The sequence below is a fragment of the Wolffia australiana genome, chromosome 10, assembly GCF_029677425.1.
Source record: "Wolffia australiana isolate 7733 chromosome 10, ASM2967742v1".
Lineage (NCBI taxonomy): Eukaryota > Viridiplantae > Streptophyta > Magnoliopsida > Alismatales > Araceae > Wolffia > Wolffia australiana.
In genome coordinates, this window is record NC_135844.1 from 4,547,653 (window position 1) to 4,570,000 (window position 22,348).

General features: G+C 37.7%; 1 protein-coding gene across 1 annotated transcript; it reads right to left on the reverse strand.

Moving 5' to 3' along the window:
• Positions 1–18,299: 18,299 nt before the first annotated feature.
• On the reverse strand, positions 18,300–22,157 carry LOC144708652 (BTB/POZ domain-containing protein At1g55760-like). Its single transcript, XM_078582068.1, has 4 exons — positions 21,791–22,157; positions 21,491–21,636; positions 19,977–20,083; positions 18,300–19,113 (listed from the first exon to the last, which is right to left on the reverse strand). The coding sequence occupies exons 1-4, from the start codon at positions 21,934–21,936 to the stop codon at positions 18,505–18,507; spliced, it is 1,008 nt and encodes a 335-aa protein (XP_078438194.1). The 5' UTR covers positions 21,937–22,157; the 3' UTR covers positions 18,300–18,504.
• Between the last annotated feature and the right edge of the window lie 191 nt (positions 22,158–22,348).

The following is a 22,348-nucleotide window of genomic DNA, read 5'->3' on the forward strand; positions in this document are numbered from 1 at the left end:
ACCTACTCGTCTCTTCTCCATTAATTCCCAGTATTATTACTTGCTGCAGTGCCGTCCTCCCTATTGTTTCCTCTGCTTTGGAATACCGCGAAAGTGCTTTAGGATATCCACTGTGTCGAGAGATAGGATTTCGTGTGGAGACGATTACTCGTTAATTCTTAGATGCTGAACAACCTAGGGCCGTCACACGCCCCTCACTCATGGTCGTCTCAGTTGGTCTTAGACAGGGTCATTGGGAGTCTAATCCGATCAATATCTCCTTAGGGAATGTTATTAACCGTCCTCCTCATTCGTAGTCGTCTACTATTGCTCGTGAAGGGTTCTAAACCGGCATACATTTTCATTTAATTGGATATGAACTAAATGCATTACCATTACTGTGACGCAGTACGAGCCGTCCGATCCCTGCACCCCTTCATATTACATCAATGGGGCTTTTGAGCATTTATATAGTATTTGATGCCCCCCAAGCCCTGGATTCATTGCAGGATTTTCCCATGTACCCTAGTGCACTTGAGGCATGCTTTCCTTAATAGTGATTACTTTCAGGCAGATCTTGCATTGCTGGTTAAATAACTTAATCTGATGTGTGCTTGAGGTGAATGTACAACCCTTATTCAACTACGTCTTTGATATCCATATTTTATTATCATAATTATTATGATTAAAATGTAATGTTTTAAGTTTCATTAATATTATTAAAAATTAGGGAAAATCACAAAACTATTTTTAACAGTTGATAAGAGAAGACATCAATTTATCCGTGATAATATAATAAGTTATTGGTTAATTCAAAATAAAAATTTATACATAGATAAAATTGATATTTTCATGCACTCAAGATAAAATTAGTTCTTATCAAATAAGTGAAAATTAATGGATATTATGTGACTTTGAAGCCAATCATACTTCCATGTTATGTTTAAGAGCATTGAAATAAATCTTTGTTCATTATGACTATCACACAATGTGTATAATGAAATATTTTGAATTGATATAATGACGTGGTGAATTATAATGATATCACAACACAATGATTAGTTATCCTTGAACATGTGTTGTAAATATTCATATTAGATGGGTAATCATGTTGGACATCGTGCTATATGAAAATTGTCTGATCTTAACTACATAATAAATATGTCTTATCTTGTGTCTATTAATGTCAAGACACTAGTGACAGATGGTGGATGGTCTTTCAAAAAAAGGGTTGAATATAAATATCTTAATGAATCCCTGTATGATAATACATCAATCAGGTTGATTCATGTCATGGTCGTGCATCTGGTCCAATTGACCTGATACACCATTCATGTCAAAGATGGAATTTATGTTTTCACTATGTATACAAGGCCCTAATCATGCGATTCAAATCAGTCTTAGTATACAATGTGTAAAAAGGTGATTAAGTAGTGAAGATGGAATCACTCACCCTCGGTATGAGAGTGGATTGACTCAAGGGAGAAGATCCATTAAATCCCCAGCTAGGGTAGATGAAATATTGGAGAGACATTATGCAATTATCTCCGTTACACATAAGAGATAACTAGAATGATGGATAAGGGCCCGGAAATAAACCATGGAAAATTAACCACATGCGAACGATTATACATATATGCGGACCATTGAAGGTTCCATGAGAGAGTTAAATTACTACTATGTATGTTCTAGAGCACTAGATTTAGCTTGCTAACCCACATGTTGGAAAGTTAACGTTAAGTTTATTCAGACTGATCATTGATATATGAATCTATATGTCAAAATATTTAATAAATAATTGACAATAAATTTTATCAGACCATTAAAGTTATTTACTAGAATGATACATGAGCCTACACGTTCACACCCAAACGATTTATGGACCTTGTCGATATGCTTAAGTTATAAGGGCTTTTGAATTTTCACTAGATTTCCATCTCAATGCTGTACTGATAAAGTCATTTTTAGTATTAAAAATATACACATATTAGAATTGTTTTATACATCATTTTTATTAATTCTATCTTTATTTTACTATAAATTTCCCTTCCATGCATTAATTCTTAAAAATCTTCAACATCACTATTTCTTCTCACTAAAATTCTATCTAATGTTTGAAGGCCATTTTTATCTCATTTAGAATTTTTTTTGAAATTATTATTTCTAATGGCATGAAACTTAAAGTTCATTAAATAAAAAAAGAGAGAAAATAAGAAAAAAGCAAAAAAGGGGTTGTTAGTGGCCAGCTGAAGGAGGGAGCACAACAACACTACAGTAAACCACCAATTAGCAAGCGCACAATGCTCAAGCTGGCCAGCTGCCAACGAGTACCGCCACACAAGGAGCCCCTTATTGCTGGCACACAAAGGCCTGCATAAGGCTCCACAGAACCCCACACTGAGGCCCAAAGAAGGCCAACACAGAGGCCCATGAGAGGTCTTCGCACGTTTGTGAGATATGTTAAATATTTTAAAGGATAAAGAAACAAGGTGGTTATATAATTATTTTTTATTTTCAATTTCTCCACTAAGGGATCATTGAGCCCTCTTAAGTTTCAGCTCCACATCTGGCCAGGACAAGAAGCAAAAAAGTGATCGCGGCCCAATGGGCCGCGATCTTAAGAAACAAAGAAGAATTTATTTGTGACCAGGCTTTGAGCTGACCCGGCTTGAAGCCCGTGTCCTTTTAAGTAAAAGAACATTATCTCAACTGTCTGATCTTCTTAAGGAAGATTGGACAATGAGATATGTTCAAAATATTCAATCATTTTTATTTCTCTTTTCTAGTCTTCTGATTGGATGCGGCTGATGACGTGGATAGCGGGGCCAAGTGCGGAGCGCATTGATAAATCCAAAATGATAGTAATATATATGTGTAATTTTAGCAAATTTATCTACTTCTTTATCTTTATCTGGATATATTATCAACATTTATGTTAAGTTGTGAAACATCCTGAAACAAAATCACCTTTTTCTAATTTGGAGTTAATTATTATCATTTGTGGGACTAACCCCACTTAACTCAATGAGTTAAGTGGAATGAATCTCACTCTCTTCTTAGTTTATGTGGAAGATGCAGGAATTAGGCGAAACTTTCATGAATAAAGGGGATAATTAAATGAAGAGGAAGCTATTTGGACCAGAGGAGCAGGCTCAGCCACAACCCTGGGCCAAGAAAGAAGGCCCAAAGCAAGACAGTTGGCTCTAGTCTAAAGGCCCACTAAGGAAGCACCACTAAGCCCACTATGAGAGGCATGTTGGGCCAAAGAAAGGAGGGCAAGGGGAAGGTCCAGTCATGATTATTTATGAATATTTCAGGGGCTTAAATGATGGTTGGAGAACAACCTTGGACGTGGATCCAAGCCAGAGAAGAAGATCCAGCCATTCAATCCACAAAACATCCAAGGGTGGAGACTTAAAGATAGCACCTTTAATGCTAATTAAGGAAAGAAGCCTTGAACGTCCAGGGGGTATTGCACAGGTCTCAATGCTTATTGGAGGACCATAATGGACGTGGATCATGACCCTGAAAAGAAGATCTGGCCATCCATTGTATTAAAAATCCAATGGCTCTCCTTTGCTCTCTCTCCCTATATAAACCCCTTCACCCTATTGTAAAATTCATCTTGTGATTCAATCCAAAGTAATGTTTGGTGGCCTAAGTACAATTGAGTCATAGATCCATTCACCTCAGTGAGTGCCAGGCTGAGCAGGAAGCATCCAGGGCTGAAGAAGCTGGTGGAAAGGAGAAGAAGTCCCTTGGACCTTAGCGGGTGTGACAAAGAGGTTACCTTCTTATTTATCCTTTTTCATTCTTTTCTGTTCATCTTTTGTCTTTTGATTAGTGTTGGATCAGCTAGCCAATATCCAGACGGTTCCAGTGCATCCAACCACGCTCTAAAATTCATTCTAGAACTCATTCTAGAGTGATTTTAGTACAGTCCATTTTTTCTCTCTCCTCCACCAAGGCACCTTCCCCATTTGGCATCCGGACTTAGCCAAATTCTGACTAAGTCCAGAGCGCCAAACTGTTTCATTTCCTATTTTGTTTTAGCTTTCAAATACTCCTAAAAAATACCAAAAAATTAATTTCTGCCTATTAATATTATTATAATATTATAATAATATTTTATTTTTCTTTATTATATATTTTTATTTAATTAGTTGTTTATCTTCATATGTAGTAAACCTACCTCTAAAATTATTAAAAAATACATAACTAAAGCACAAATTCCTAAGAAAAAAACCCTTGCTCCCTGTGGATCGACCCTTACTCTCCCTACGCTAGTAAGGTTATTATAAATTTTTGTTGTTTTAATTCGGATAAACCAACGACACTAATTAGTGAAGTTAGCTCATCACTAATTACCCCAAAATCGGAAATATCACGCATCAAAGCATTAGTAGGCTGACAGGGCACTGACGTGGAAATGGGGTTCATGGCTGGGATTTAATTACAGCCGTTAACCCTTCACATGCCAGATCCAATGGCCAAGGGGGCAGATATGTAATTTTCCCGCTTGGTCGTCGTCTTCCTCAGCCACAAGTAGTTCCCAGCCAAGTGGTGGACCACCATGGCTGTTAACACGGCCTTTCAGGATCCTTCAATGGCTAGTCGACGGAATCGACGACCAGGGCAGGTTCCACCATGTTTTAAAGCAGCTAGAAGACCTGGTTTGGGGCATCTCTCATCACAGGAAGGAACTTGAATGCTGATGATCCCTTGCGGAGTTTGGAGCACTTGACAGCATCGTAACAACTCCATGATTGTGCAAACAACTCAGGAAGGATTCAGGGAAGAGCGAGGAAGTGAGGACTCTAAGCCAACAAGGAAGAGAGGATGGGGGGAGTAGCACACTAAAGTTAGGGGGTGGCGATCGGCATCCCCACCCCTGTTCATCGATTCCCGGCAGATCCTGTAATTTGTTGAGCTCAATTTAGGTGCAATTCGGTAGAACAACATTATAGGTTAGATTAAAATTAGTTTAATCACTTATCTAGTTCAATTTGGTCAACATTCAATATCATATTTTCGTTGAGGCATTTTGTCGAGTTTCTACTGTTTTTATGTTATAAATTATAAAAAAAATTTAAACTCACTTTTTTCTTGCGGCCTTGTTGAGGCATTCTATCAAACACCTGAATGCTGTCGATAGAAGCACCCAAATTTCTTGTGATTTTCCTCTACTAAAAAATACTAAAAATATATTTCCTTTATAGACTATATTACTATCTACCATTGGATAATTGTAAGTATTAAAATCTTAAGAAACCTTAATATTCATCTACTTAGTATTCTCAACCTCTCTCTCCTTTTTTCCCTACAACCTAATTAATTCCTTAATTCTCTTCAAAATTAGATAACCTATCTTCTGTTTAAACTCTAAAACATCCATATATATACACTTATACATCAATCTCTCTCTCTCTCTCTCTCTCTCTCTCTCTCTTCTTATTACTATCCCTTATGCTTAAGCTTTTCCAAACTCAAACAAAAATTAATCCCTCTATCTAATTAGCTCTACTATCTTAGATATTCTTCTTACTTATCTACTTAATTGTCTTATTAATTACATAATCCCTATACTTCTACTTATCTTCCCTATTCTTAAAATCTACGCACACATATACATTTTTTCATCTACTCCAATCCATCACCCAACTCATAATATCCACTTTCTCCTACTTTTATAATACTTCTTCTCTCTTTCATTCTTCGTACATCTTACTAAACTACTTCTTATTATCATAGCACCTTATTCACTAACTAACTAAAATCTTAACATGAATTATAGTTATTTCTATTTTTTATTAATAATATTCCATTTTTCAATTTACCTCACTTACCTTCGCTACTCGTCCCACTACCTGCATTGAAATAACCAATAGTTATAGTACAATTACTTCTTTCCAAATATCTTACTTCATCATTATTTATATTTTATATAATATATATATATATATATAAATAGTATGTGATATTATCTTTCTCTCTCTCTCATGTCTAGTTCTCTCATCCATTTAATATTTCCTTCACTTACTAACTACTGATCACTTACTATATTCACTATCTTATTACACTTATTACTTCTCCTTAACTATAACTCAGTTATTAAATTCACATCTAAAGGCCAGTCCCTGTGGAGATGAACTTGCTCTTACTATACATCTGAGTAAGTTTCTATTTTTAAACAAATGTATTTGGTTTTAGGAAAATTAAAATTAAAAAGACACTTAAATTAAATACACAATTTTCCTTCATCAGGTACAACCAGATTAACAGGAATATTAGTTTTCATCTGCATGTCCTAATGAAATTTCTAGATAATATGTTTCGATTGTAATGATGTAATATCTCATTTCTAGTTAATGGAATCCATTACTGTGTTCCCTCATCTGCCATCTCCCTTGATTTTTCCCATGACTGCACTCTCCTTGAGGGATGTGAACTTTTCCTGACATCCTCCATTCGTCTCCCCTTTGCAACTCATGCTTTTACTTGTTTCCATAAAATAGCAGCAGCTGTCACATAAACCCTGACAGCTTAGCCTTTAACCTAGGCATATTACCGATAAAAATCCAATAATTTAAAGGAGGCTTCCATTAGGGTTGAGAGAGGCTAATTGAGAATTTGGAGAAAAATATGTACCGTACGAAGGCTATAATCCTTGAGAATAGCATATCTTTTTCAGGATAGGAATTTCATGTGGGATTAATTTCAATAGTGGGATATGAGGAATTATAACCAGTACCATTTGGCTAGAAGAACCTTCCATAAAAATATAGATATTCTAAGGGAGATTCACTACCTATGCACCAAAAAAATTCCATTGTCATATCTGGTGGTACTTTTTGCATTTAAATTATATGTATAAACAAGTAAGGTAAAATAGGCTGTAATGCCTTAGACTAGTGGTAGAAAACTTCTTGATGGGACCATGGATTGCTAATTAGTATTCCAAAGTGATAGGAAAAAACACTCTATTATTACACTATATATCCCAATCAAATCCTAAAAGTTGGTACCAACTTGATTGAGGTGCAATTTGGTTATCACTCAATGGGATGCGCAAACAAGTAAATTGTTTTTGTGTGGATAGAGCTGATCTTTCCTGTTATGGTATGAGTAATTAGCTCACATGTAAAGGTTCTAGTTTTAACTGGGATAGGTGGCAGGGTAATCGGTTTGGTGGCACACGTCTATTAATAGTTTGGTCCAATGAGCTTTAATGTGTGTTGGGCTTGCTGATACCCCATAATATACATATATGTATATATATATCAATAATCCTATGAATGCCCCTACTTTGGGCATTAATTACTTTATAAGTCTAAGTTATTGATTCATACTTAAATATTATGGTTAGTTAAATAATTTTTATTGGTCAATAATAAATTGTTAAAATAAAATAAATATTTGAAATAGTTAATAAAATGAAAAAAATATGGTTAACTCTTCGACACCATTATTGGTTCAATTTACTAGGGGATATTTGGGGGCTTTACTCCTTTTTTAGGCATGTAGATTTTTTCCAACATGAAGGAAATTGATAATAAACTCATACTTGTTGATTACGTTTTGGTGTTTAAAGGGAATAAAATAATAAATTGGGCTATGCTTCCTTTTGGCCCATAGGTTCTATTCGGCTCATTGGGGGTTATCTTTAGTGATCTTTCAATATTATTCATGCATCACTAGACAACCTAATCAATGTGGTAACAATATAATATAAATACATCAAGTTATGAAAATTGTAATATCAACATAGACAAATGTAAAACTATATTGTTCATAGTCTAATATATCATTTAATCCACCATTCATGTATGATTTTATCAAAATAAAAAATATGGAATTTTAGGATGATATTTATGAAATTTAGATATTAAAAAATTTCAAAAAAAATTCGTGTAATTTATTTTTAATTTTAATTCACGCTATAAGAGATTGAATTATGTGGCCTAAAAGCCATTCACCCTACTTTATCTCACCATCATGAAAATAAATCATGTTCATCATTATTCATGTGTGATATTTACAACTATAAGAATATATAATGTTTAGTGAGTTATGATGATATCATTATATGGCCATCACTTATCTTTTGAAATGTATTATTTACATTTATACACATAGAACATCAAAATATCCAGGCATAGAATTATCGTCTCTCACTAATATGATGAATATGATTGATCTTGTAACTACTAGTGTGGAGATGCAAAGCATGTATAGTGTGTGCTCTTTGGGGAAAATATTTCTCTGAATTTATCCAGATGGTTCTATACTCAATTGTCCACAATTTTATGAGTGGAACCTAAAAGTGATAGACCAACGAGATCTTGAATATGGCCCACTTGAGTCTGTAATCATGAAATTTTGAACGCTTTTACATCAGATATAGAAACAAGTCCATGCAGGTGATTGAGTGATCAAGATGGGCTAATCCACCCATGGTACAAGATGAGAAAAAATCAAGGAAGATGATGCAATGAGATCCTTGTCTGAGGTGTGGCAACTTGTAGATTACATAGTGTAGTTCGACACTAAATTAGATTGGTAATTTTCCTAGAGAGAGACGTGAAGGAAGATATAATTAGTGTGTGCAGGTTTTAAGAAAAAAGTTTAAACTATGAACGAAAATGGCCTTGTTTCCACAAAAAAGCTAGGGAAGTTTGAATGATGTATCCTATCCTTCTTCCTACTTTTCTCTTGAGTGCCCACCCTGTCTCTGACAGGTTTTCATTCTGAGGATCTCTTCATGGATACAGAGCAGTGCTCTTAGAGAGGATGACAAGGGTCTTGAGGGGCACTGTTAGAGAGGCCACAAGGAGACTCAACATAATGAGCTATGTTTTGATCTATCTAGAAGCCAAAAAGATATGCAGCTTTAAGAGACTAATTCACAGAAATGTTTAGTTATGGATATGATTTTATGATTATAACTCTCCTAAGTCCCAATTTCAGGTATTTAATCAGTGCATTCATCAAGTATTATTCAAGCATTTTAATAATTATTTTCCAATCATTTTCTCTACAAGGATTATAAGCTATTCCACTTGACGGTAGTTATTTATTTTATATTTATTATGCTAAGAAGTAATGGAAATAATTTTATAAGACATTGTTTTACTTATTTTATGCTTTTAATATTAAATAGATTTTATGGGATTTATATAATATTAATTTAAAATAAATATCAGCTAAAGGTGACAAATATTATTTTTACAGGTTTTTTACTAATTTTGTATGAAGAAGACATAAAATTTGATTTAAGCAAAGCTAGTTGGGGTTAAGATGGCTGACCTAGTTCAAATGGTTGAGCTGTTTCAGCGGTAAACCAGCCTCACAGGCTTCACCATAATTTGGCTAACTCGGAATGAGAGCTTCCTCTCTCTGGTAGGCATGCCCTTGAACCCTACGGTAATGGTGGGCCAAGTAGCATGCCCACTGTTCAATTGCACACTGATAATATGAAAAATAGTTTATCTCATTATTAATTCTTCAATTAAATAAAAAATTATAATTTACTTACTAAATATAGATTTGAGTAAGGGTCAAACCATAGAGATCCTGAAATTAATTAGAATATTTTTCCATCTGAGTATATATTTATGGTTATTTTAGATAAAAACTAACTCTAAGAGAAGCAATAGTTTTATTTTTTTTAGGCAAATGCAATGAAGGAAAACCTAAATTATGTTGTGAATAAATTCAAAGATATATTTTTTTGAGAAAATTTATTTCAATATTGCGATGTTATGAAATCAAAGGATAACCACTTAAAATAAATAAAAGTATTTTATGGCAGAGGCCGCCAGTGTTTGCCCACAGTAGCACCCATAACTTGACATTGTGGTGCTGAAAAGTGTGTGGCAGATCTTTGGTAGTTTAGGTTCAGTACAAATACAATAACTTGAGCACCATTTGAGCACCCTGGACAAATGTTTGAGCGCCATTTGCAGCATTGAAAAGCCCGATTTCTTGGCTATCAGTCCTGTAATAACCAAGACAGAAAAACTGAGAGAGAAACTTGGGGACATTAAGAGATAGAGAGAATGTAAAAAAAGAATGAAGAAGATGATGTAGATGGAGTTTGGAAGTGAAAATATATGAGTTTTTTTGAACATTTAGGGATATAAATAAAGATAGGGATAAAGTTCTATAGGGGGAAAGAGAGAATTGTTGAGCGAGGATGGGGGGAACATGTATTTGGAGTTATAAAATGATGGGATGAAGGGCAACATGGGTGGAAATGAATACAAAAATGTATATCTAGGATTCGAAAACTTTAGTCATTGTATCCTGATATCTCAATGCTTCTTCTAAAATATGTATCATTTTTTATCCTCATGTCATGCAGTTTTCCATGCCTGTAAAGGAAGGGATTGAAAAAAAAATAGAAAAAACTTGCATCAAGCAAGTTAAACAACCTAAACCCTTGACAATGGGAAAACTGGCTAGACGTTCACTAGAGTATTTCCATAATACAGGAAAAGAGAGAGAAAGAAAATATTTATATAGAGTAATAATTACTAAAATAACCCGTATTGCTTTTCTTCTCTTTTATTACCGCTTTTGCTTCTTTTTGCCATTAGTTGAGACCTTCTTCTCCTACACTAAATGCCCTATTTTGGAAAGCAATTGAGGGCTTAATCATCCATAATTGGCTCATTGATAGTTTGAAATACCTAAACTACATTTGAACCCTTTCAGCCAATGTAGCCAATAAACCAGTTCCAAATAATACTCCGACACACTCATAGTTGTCTCATTTATTACCTGTAAATGTTGGCAGAGATGGAATAGAAAATACTCAATAGTAATAAAATGTTGGACTTCAGATAAGTGAACGAAAGTTAATTAAATATTTCCATAATATGTAGAAACTGAAATTTATAAGAGATGCCTTTTTAGCACCAATATATATTTCCTTGTTCCATATGAGCACGAATTTTGCGGGAATTAAATAGGAGTATTTTTAATGGGAAGGAGTACTCTATGATAGCTAAAGTCAAATCATTGGGCTAGAAAAGATCATTTTTAGTTTTTGGATTCAAAGGAACAGTTGGAGGTAGCGGAGTTCTGAGTGGGATCTATCCACTAATCCCTCCAGCTTCCCCATGATGAGCAGTACCACAATGCAAGTTTTGCGGCCCTAATCCAATAAAAAAGATGAGTAAATGTTATGGATAGAATTAGGGAAATGATAAACGGGCATTTTAGTAATCATGTGTATTCATAAGATTCTGCTTCTCTCTCCCTATTTACTGATTCCAGATGTAATCTAGTAGTGTATGGGCATCAATACAAGGTTATCCAAGATCATGGTTGTTCAACTTGGTTGACGAAAGTGTTTTGAAATCTTCATCATCTTATGCTAGAGAATAATGCCGGATCCGGGAAACAAATAAAGGTATTAGTTGAGGAAGATGCACCAAGGGCTCAAGCCCCAACCATCAGCATCTTAAAAACATAGATCCCCATATTCTTCATCAACCCCATCCATTTCCTCTAGTTTTCTTCTTGATTTACTTAAATATTTATACTACTTTCTCTAACTAGAAAATGCCATTTTTTCTCTCTAAATCCCACATTCTATATTGAATTTATTTCTCTAAAGTTTCATAAAAGCGCCAGGATTTTCCCTTAAAATTTCATTTCTACCATCACCCCCTGGTCCGCCATTGACCATGCATCCTCCCCGTCTACTTAACCACTGCGGGCTTGGCAAACCAATCTCAGAAAAGGGCGCAGAGATTTGTAACCCCCCATAATCCCCAAACCAGCTACTAAAACCATAGAGCACTGGCCATGATCCTCCCCACACTATTGTGCTCGTTGTTTCCAACTGCCATAGACAATAGCCTATGAACAAATAACTCTTCTAATATTTAAAAATATTATAGCCCAGAAAATCCCTTAGTTCACATAAATAGTTTTTTCATATTTTATCCTTTTTATGTTTGAATATAAATCCTAGAAACCAATTATAGTATATATTCAAGACAAATTCAAAATAATCTATTCACACTTGGATAACTATTTCTGTGATTTTTGGGCTTAGAAAGATTGCTTAGTAAAAACTCCATTGTATGTAGCGACCAAATTCCCGATAATGGATATAGAGTAACTAAGAGCAAACGTTTCATATATATTATTGGTAAAGTCTAAATTAATGTAGCGGCATAAAATCCCAAAATTTGGACTTATCTGGTGATTAACCAATGACATTTCAAGGTGCTCTTTTTGATGTTGAGAGAACTTGGATAATAGAAACAAAATATTATTTCGTAGATCAATCTTTTATATGTTAAAAAAGATGATGAATTTTTGCTAGATATCTACAAATATATGAATGCGATCCAAGAATCACCCATTGGGAATTTTTTGTATAAATTTTAATGCAAACCATTTCCAAGAGAATTTTTTTAATATTTGGTTACCAGTAAAAAGAAATATGGGTTATATTCTTAATTTCAAGAGGGCCTGTCATATTGTATACGGAATACTGTGAAATCGTTGCATCACTTGCTATGGAGGCCCAAAATGAATCCTGACTTCATGCACCTTTATGAGATAGATGAGTAAATATTTTCTTCTCCCCAAACATTCCGATAATGAAGCGTCATGCAAGTTCTCCATCCAGACGATTAATTTATAAGGCACAGGGAGGCCATTTTTTTGGTAGTAAAAAATACCATAAGAGATAAGAGATATTGAAAGGATAGCTCACCTCTTACTACGGCAGTCCCACATGGAGTCCATTGTGGACATGTCTGTAAGGAGGGTTAATTAATTATTTTGAACACGTATTTTGAGTTTTATTACGCACACAAAGCTACATGAAGTCATTTTTGGCTGTTTTTTCTGAGTATAAGTTCGTTTGGAACTATCTTTATCATTTGGTTAAGTTGGAGAAAGATACTCAAAGCCTTTGGTCATTATTCCATCCGTTTATTCATTGAGCTTTGTGCTACAAGGTTACAGCGCTTAATGTTCCTCAGAGATACCTTGTTACGCCACAGGATCATATAATCTGTGAAAAGTTAAATTATGAGAATCTTAAATTATGGTTTCTCCACATGAGTATCCAATATAATGCTAAGATAAGTCCACACTTCATAAGTATAACTTCTTGACTAACTAATATGAGTCACATACACTCAGGAAATTTGACTTGCGACCTGAAAGAAATTAATACGATCTTCATCCATTCGATAGAAGCATACAGGTGTTGGAATTGATTGCTCGGGAATGAAGGAGTGATCCTCACCGTAGGATCACGATCTAACGCTTTGTTTTACTTAAGTGCAGGCGTTAAATCGTAGCCGTCGGATCTGCCGAGTTATAACGGCATCCATGAAGCCACGATGGAGGAAGTGGGGCCCGACGGTTACAACTGCTATTTTTTACTTTCTGTTTGTTTAAATGCCCGACTGTAGGGCGCTGTTCGTGAGCGGTGTGTGTGAACTTTGTGGCTCTTCTCTTCTTCTAGTGTTTCCGTTTTTGGTTCTCTCCTCGTTCTTGAGTGCTAGGCTAGCAGCAAATCGTTCCTTGAGAGCCCTTTGTGCTTACAAGTGGTATCAGAGCCTTCTGATTCCAAGGATCTGTCGCGATGCCGAAGCGGGGAGAATCATCAACACAAGGAGAGAAGACCACGCCTGACGACTCGATGAGAAAGCTCGAAGTCGTGGTGCCGACGTCGCTGACGCAGCTATCAGCGACGAACTACCGGCACTGGGCAATGAGAATGGAAGTGCATCTTGACGCCCAGAATCTGTGGGATGTGGTGGCCGGAACCGAGACGAATCGACAGAAAGACAGGTTAGCTCTCTCTGCCATGCTAGCTGCGATTCCAGAAATGTCAGGAGTTCAGCTGGATATTAAGAAGACTGCAAAGGAGAACTGGGAGATCATTCGATCGTTCCATGTGGGGATAGATCTTCTCGCCCAGTCTAGAGCTCAAGGCTTGCGGCGAGAGTTCAAAAATCTCACCATGAAGAAGGAAGATAAACTCAGTGATTTCACTGATAAGTTTACAAGGACCGTGAATGATTTAAGACAATGTGGTGACAACCTTGAAGACCGTGAAGCAGTTCGGAAGCTATTTCACTCGATGCCTCCGAGGTACGACTCTCTGACGCTCACCCTTGAACAGTTTGGTGACATGGAGACCATGTCTCTAGGGGAAGCCATTGGGTCTCTTAAGATCCATGAGATGCGTCTTGCGGAAAGAGATGCTAGAGAAGAGGAGTAGGCACTGTTGACTCGTGCATTGAATCGAATGAAGAAGACCAAATCAGAAGAAGGGCAGTCCTCCCGGGGACGAGGGAGAGGAAGAGGAAGGGGCAGAGGCAGAGGTCGAAGCAGAAGCAAAAATCAACCAGATGAAGATTACAAGCAAGATGGAGATAGGAAACCGTTTGACAAATCAAAGGTGCGATGCTATAACTGTCAAAATTTTGGACATTTTGCAGATGAGTGCACTAATGAGAAAAAGCCAAGAGCTCGAGAGGAAGCTGCCAACATTACAGTTGAAGAATCGAGGTTGCTCATGGCCCTCACGGAGACTGCTTTGCTGCAAGGAGTTAATGGACAAATTCCTGAAGATGAAGTGTGGTATCTTGATACAGGTGCAAGCTCTCATATGACCTGCAAGAAATCATACTTTTATTCTTTGGATGAAGATCATTGTGGAGTGGTGAAATTCGGTGATGGATCCTCAATTAAATTTGAGGGAAAAGGCTCTGTATATGTTCACTGCTCAAATGGTGCTGAATTAAAGCTGGAAGGAGTACTATATGTTCCCGATCTCAGGGCAAACATACTCAGCCTTAGGAAATTAGATGATGTTGGCTTTAAATCCTCATTAAGTGGAGGTTTTCTCACCATTACTGATGATGTGGGCAGGGTATTTGAAAAAGTGAAGAAGACTGGTGGCAGTATGTATACTCTCATGCTATCTGTGTCTGAAATTTGTCAGATCACGCAAGAAGAAGAAAAGCAAGTGTGGTTGTGGCATTCTCGGCTATGTCATCAAAACTTTCGGAACATAGATGATATGAGGAGGAATAACATGGTGATGGGCCTTCCTCAAATACATTTTTCTGACAAGCTCTGCAGGAATTGTATTGCTGGGAAACAGACTCGAAAGTCCTTTCCAAGTGCCTCGGAATTTCGAGCCTCCAAGAGATTAGAGCTAATTCATGGTGACCTGTGTGGGCCAATCCAGCCATCAACAATCGGTGGCAGCAGGTACTTCCTATTGATTGTTGATGATTTCTCTAGACTAATGTGGGTGGCTTTCCTGAAGGAGAAATCAGAGGCATTCAGTGCCTTCAAAAGGTTCAAAACTCTGGCTGAATCAGAGTGTGGAGAAAAAATCAAATGTCTTAGAACAGATCGTCGGGGAGAATTTACTTCTGCAGAATTCAAGTGTTATTGTGATGAGAGTGGAATCAAGCGCCAGCTCACTGCCCCGTACTCACCACAGCAAAATGGAGTCGTGGAGAGGAGAAATAGGACAATCATGTCCCTTGTCAGAAGCATGCTAAAGGAGAAGAAACTGCCTCTGGAGCTGTGGGCAGAAGCTGTGAACACCTGCGTGTATGTCCTCAACCGATCATCCACCAAAAGTCTCCAGGGCGTAACTCCTTATGAGAAATGGTGTGGAAGAAAGCCAAATCTAGAGCATCTACGAGTGTTTGGATAAGTGGCCCATGTAAAGACCACAAAGAAGACGAGCAAGCTTGAGGACAGAAGCCATGCTATGATTTTTATTGGTTATGAATTGGGCACAAAAGCATACAGGTGTCTTGATCCAGAAAATTTCAAGGTAATCATAAGTCCGGATGTTATCTTTGAAGAAACTAAGAGTTGGGATTTTGGTCAACAGGTGGGTCAGTACCTTGATCTTACCCCAACCTCGGCCAACAGCTTGACATGTGGAGCCTCATCAACTGAAGAAGACTCAACAGTAGACGAGACTCCATATGACCATGTCGACCAAAATCAGTTTTCTGATGACGAAGAGAGACCTGAAAGACTGAGATCAATTCAGTCAATCTATGAGGCAACACAAGAAGTTGGTGATGATGAAATTTGTTTCATCTCAGGTGAAGAGCCCTTGTCTTATGCAGCAGCAGTCAAAGATGAAGTGTGGAAGCAAGCAATGCATGAAGAGATTGCGGCAATTGAGAAGAATTCCACATGGGAATTAGTACAGCCAACTCAGAAATGCAAGCCAATTGGGGTGAAGTGGGTATACAGAGTCAAGAGAAGTTCCGAGGGAGAAGTGACAAGATACAAAGCTCGGTTAGTTGCAAAAGGCTACAGCCAGAGAAAAGGAGTTGATTTCGATGAAATTTTCTCACCTGTGGCAAGACTAGAGTCCATTAGAATTCTTATGGCCCTAGCAGCTCAGTCGTAGTGGCTGTTACATCATCTGGATGTCAAGTCGGCCTTCTTGAATGGTGAACTTAAGGAGGAAATCTATGTGGCCCAACCCGAAGGATTTGTGATGAAAGGCAAAGAAGATTATGTCCTAAAGCTAAAAAAGGCTCTATATGGGCTCAAACAGGCACCAAGGGCATGGAACTCAAAACTGGATGAGGCTTTGACCAGAATTGGGTTCAAGAGAAGTGCTAGTGATCAGGCCGTGTACATCTCATCAGTAAATCAACACAGATTACTGGTGGAGTGTATGTAGATGATTTAATCATCACTGGCTCAAGTGCTGAGGACATAGAGAAATTTAAACAATCCATGAAGACATTATTTGACATGACTGATTTCGGTTTACTCAACTCCTATCTGGGCATTGAAGTGATGCAGAAGAACTCCGAGATCAGATTATCTCAAAGCCTCTATGCTTTGAAGATTCTTGAATAATTCAACATGAGGGATTGTAACTTATCTAAGTCACCAATGGAGCATCGTCTGAAATTAAGCAGAGAAGGAGAAGGGGTCAAGGTGGATCCCACCATGTTCAGAAAATTAATCGGGTGTCTGAGGTATCTAACACTCACTCGACCTGATTTAGTTTTTTCTGTAAGTTATCTGAGCAGGTTCATGAATAAACCAAGCTCAACTCATATGGCGGCTGCAAAAAGAATTTTAAGATATGTGAAGGGGTCCATCAACTACAGACTGGTGTACAAGCATGAGAAAGTGTGCAAGGTGATTGGTTTTTGTGATAGTGATTACGCAGGAGATGTGGATGACCGCAAGAGCACCTCAGGACTTATCTTTTTCTATGGATCCAAGCCAATTGTTTGGAACTGTTGCAAGCAACAGGTAATAGCTCTTTTGTCCTGTGAGGCTGAATACATAGCTGTCACCACAGCAGCGTGTCAAGGCGTCTGGATCAGTCGGTTCATAGACGAATTGCTTGGAGAACATCAGCAGAACTTTGATCTATGCATTGACAACAAATCGGCAATTGAAATCAGCCGAAATCCTGTTCATCATGGGCGAACGAAGCACATTGACGTGCGTTACCATTTTATCAGAAATCTGGTAGAAGAAAGGAAGGTGGATCTAAAGTACGTGAGCACAGACGATCAGCTCGCGGATTTATTCACCAAATCTCTCAGCGTAACAAGATTTGCAGACCTCCGCCGACGAATTGGTCTCTCGCCGGTGAAAGAAGATTTGGATCAAGGAGGAGACTGAAGGAGTGATCCTCACCGTAGGATCACGATCTAACGCTTTGTTTTACTTAAGTGCAGGCGTTAAATCGTAGCCGTCGGATCTGCCGAGTTATAACGGCATCCATGAAGCCACGATGGAGGAAGTGGGGCCCGACGGTTACAACTGCTATTTTTTACTTTCTGTTTGTTTAAATGCCCGACTGTAGGGCGCTGTTCGTGAGCGGTGTGTGTGAACTTTGTGGCTCTTCTCTTCTTCTAGTGTTTCCGTTTTTGGTTCTCTCCTCGTTCTTGAGTGCTAGGCTAGCAGCAAATCGTTCCTTGAGAGCCCTTTGTGCTTACAGGGAAGACTCTAGAATGCTTATTTTAGACTTTTTCCCTTTCTTATTGCTTGTCTCACGTAAAGGCTCTGAACTTTTTCTCTGTCTTATTCAAGGGTACTAGGCTGGTCGCACATTTATAAGCCACGATCATAATTTTAATCTCCTCCATCTTCTTCATTCAGAGTGAAAAAACCTCTCCGCACTCCTCTCAGTTCTCTCTCAAGGAGTCTCTCTTCGGCTGTAGCCTTCATCAGGTCGTGGAGAAAGATGAAGTAGCTTTTTGACTGGTCTTCCTTGCAGATAGGATTTTCAGCTATTCTCATAAAACCATATAAAGGGCACAAGCTAAAAGAGATTGGCCATATCTTTCGCATACAATCCCATTCAAACCATTCCATGACATTCCTGTTTTCCATCTTGAAATCGAAGATGTTGAATCTTCGTCTGACAACAGGGCTTCCTCTACTGACCCAACGAATCACTTCTTCAACCATTAAAAAATTAAAAAAAACTAAAACAATCATAAACCCGTGCCTAATAACTCAATCTCTTCACCCGGCCTTCCACGCCGCGAGAACTTCACGGAAGACATCAGCCACGAGCTCCCTATCAGCAATGAGAAGAAACGCAGCCACCTCTTCTTGGAGATCCCAAATCCTCTCAAACTCCACCAAATACCTCATGCACGCGTTCTTCAGCAAGGGAAGCCTGTAAAGATGCGCAATCTGCAACCTCTCCAGGACGTTATCTCCATCAACGTCCTCTGTAAGGCTATCCTCGCAAGCCCGGCGGAGATCGCCCACGTCGTACTTGTCTGCAGCGCGGAGAAGCGGCAAACGATGGGCGAGGAACTCCCCCGCGACGTCACCTCCGTAGAGATACCGAAGAAAGACGCTACAAGAAGCTGCAGACATGTCGGCAATGTCTACAGTGGCGAGCTCCTTCTCCTTCAAGTCATGGGAGAACATGCTACGAAAGACGGGCGAGCGGGCAGCGAGAATAGCGCGGTGGGCGTTGGAGACGCCGTCTGCGGTGTTTATAGTCACGTCTGTTGTTGCACCGTCGACGAGCATTTGGCCGAGGGCAGAGAGCGCGGCTCCCTTTGCAATAGGAGGGAGTTGGTCTCCTGCCCAGGCCCAGCTCGGCCCGGCAACGCTGCCCTGAATAGGATTTGATAAGAGTGGGGTTGTGAGTGTTGGGAATCAATCTCATGCAAAGAGAAGAAATGAGAGGGAGGGAGAGAAGAACACAGAGTTCGATTCTGCATATTTCATCGAGGATTGTACATGGGTTTATGTGGAGGGTTAAGGGAGAAGAGAGGTATAAGGAAATGTGCACAACACAAAAATGTAAATGAAGAAACTGGGAGTAAATCCAGAGACTTTTCTACTCCTCCGCCCAAAAGAAACTCCCAGGTTGTTAATTCACCTCAAAATACTCTACTTTCTGCTGTCTTTCCTGATGCAATGGAATTTATCATTCTTTTGATTTCTCAGTGCTGTTTTTTTTTAATTACTGTCCTTCCTCTCTTTCTCTTATTTGGTATCTTTATCTTTCTCTACTTGATTCGTAATGGTTTTGAGATTTCCTTGTGGGGGAGATGGTGATGTTATTTGAATAAGATTTCCATTGATATTAAAACGCAAATAATTCAGGATAATTTAGATGCAGAGATAAATATAGAGATTGAACATGTACAGAGAAGGAGATACGGATATTTCCTCATAATTCTGAATTTCTTGACGTTAGATCTCCATCGAATACCTCATAAAGTAGATGAGAAAGTGGTTTGGAGGGATTTTTCTGCGGGAGATGGGAAAAGTATATTTTATGGCCTGTTCGATTGGAAGTGAGTATGTCTAGAAAAGAAGATGAGACATAGATATAGCCAGAATAATGTATAAGAATATAGTTATTGATAGAGATTCATATATTTCCTAATCACTCTCAATTGTTTGTTATTGAATTCCAATCGAATACCTCATGGGGGTCAGTTGAGAAGGATTAGAGGGGGGAGATTTACCGCTTTCAAGTCCATGAAGTCGACCTCAATGGTGACCTTGCCGGAGAGACCGGGCTCGATAGCCCAAGAGAAGTCATCGCTGCTTTTGAGCTGCTTGTCGCGGACCTCTTTAAGAAATCGAGGAGACTATTTAGATTAAAATTCAACTTCAAAACACAGGAATGTAATACTTATTTTAAATAATGTTTTATCGACTTGTTAAATAATTTGATCGATTGAGCTCAAGAGGTATCACCACTTGGACAGCGACATAGAAATATCTATGTGTCTCTCTAGATATTCGTCTTACTCTTACACTATCTCTGACTCTCTCTCTCTCCATCTCTAAACCTATCTCTTTTTATGTTTATATCTTTATCTTTTTACTAATCCATACTATTATACGACACTATCTTTCTCTCTATTTCTATTTATATTAATTGGTATATTTGTCTGTGTGCTTATATATTCTTCCATTTTATATCTACACGTGTAGTACTGTATTATTATCGCCTATATCTATATCCCACCTACGCCAATAACTTTATCTATATCCATATCCATATCTACATCTATATCTTTATCTGTATCTGTACCTGTACCTGTATCTGTATCTGTATCTGCATCTGCATCTGCATCTGCATCTGTATCTGCATCTGCATCTGTATCTGTATCTGTATCTATATCTATATCTCTATCTATATCTATATCTATATCTATATCTATATCTATATCTATATCTATATCTATATCTATATATATATCTATATCTATATCTATATCTATATCTATATCTATATCTATATCTATATCTATATCTATATCTATATCTATATCTATATCTATATCTATATCTATATCTATATCTATATCTATATCTATATCTATATCTATATCTATATCTATATCTATATCTATATCTATATCTATATCTATATCTATATCTATATCTATATCTATATCTATATCTATATCTATATCTATATCTATATCTGTATCTGTATTGATATGTGTATCGGTATCCATATCTGTATCTGTATCGATATCGATTTCTGTATCTTTATCTATTTTTTTGTCTATATTTTTAATATTCCTACACCTCTATGTCTATATTTATTCCTATATCTATGGATATATCTTCAAGATTCTTACATTATCTGATGTATCTGGTGGATTTACATGTATCTATGGGTTTTTAGAGATTCACTTATGTTTGGGTCTATTTGCATATTTCTTATTATGTAATGAATGGTAGTGGAATATTCACGATGGATAAAAATATAAAAATGATTGGGAGTGAGGCAGAGATAGAAAAGGAAACGGGTCTTCAGACAAATATACGAACATAAATAGCGATGCATGAAAAAAAAACAATTAAGAGAAAATCGGAATCATGGAAAAGACTGAATGAATGAAACTCTTTTGAGACTGGCCAACTTTATTCATTCAAAACATGGTCAGCACCTGTCGATCGAGTGAGAAAGACCAAGCCTTAAGGAATGATTTTTAGGATCAAGAAACCAAGGAGAACGTACCGGGGTGGAGTATGTGGCGGCGCCGGCCAGTGAAGCAGATGACACGGATAACGAAGGAGGCGATAGGGGGACGCTCTTTGGCGAAACTGGAAGCCTCAGGGAAAAGCCTGATAATTATCTGCTTGTTCTTCTCCACGGAGAGGTGCCTACATCAAATACTTCAAGATAAGATAAGACCTCTAAACCATGGATATAAAGAAGTAAAAGATATGAAAACATGGAAAAAGAAGGTAAGATAAAAGATAATCGTTGGAGAGATAGAGTAGAGCAAGAAGATGAGATAAAAGATAGTCTAAGGACCAGTTCCAGAGGCCAATCCGGAAGGGATGGGACTTGCGGAAAGAGCAGGATGAGAGATTCTCAATACGCCACTGGGCGAGTCGAGAGGTGGTTTCGACTCGAGCCGACTCGTTCATCTTCTCCGTAGACGGCGACAGTGCCGTCATTATCTCATGGAAACACTGCAGAAGTTGCTCTGCCGTCTTTCCCAGGTTGCCGGACGCCTGTGGCGATCACTACCATGGAACTGAAAGAAAGCTAGGATTCTTCTTCTTCCTCGTAGTCTTCTAATAGAAAAATTAATGGATCTCAGCGCAGAAACTTCTCTACACAGAAGGGTCGTGACAGAAACTTGGAAAAAAAGAAGTATTTTTTGACTCACCTTTTTTTCTTCCTTCTACGTCTCTCCCTCTCTATATATCTCTCTCTGTCGCACTCATTTATTTGGTATGTATGCATATCTCTACATGAAGATAAGTAATCGTTCCATACTCACACTTTTCTCTCCATCGTTCAGATCTATAATTTTCTCCACGGACATAGAGATAACTTGTTTATCCCTGTACGTCTCTACGTTTC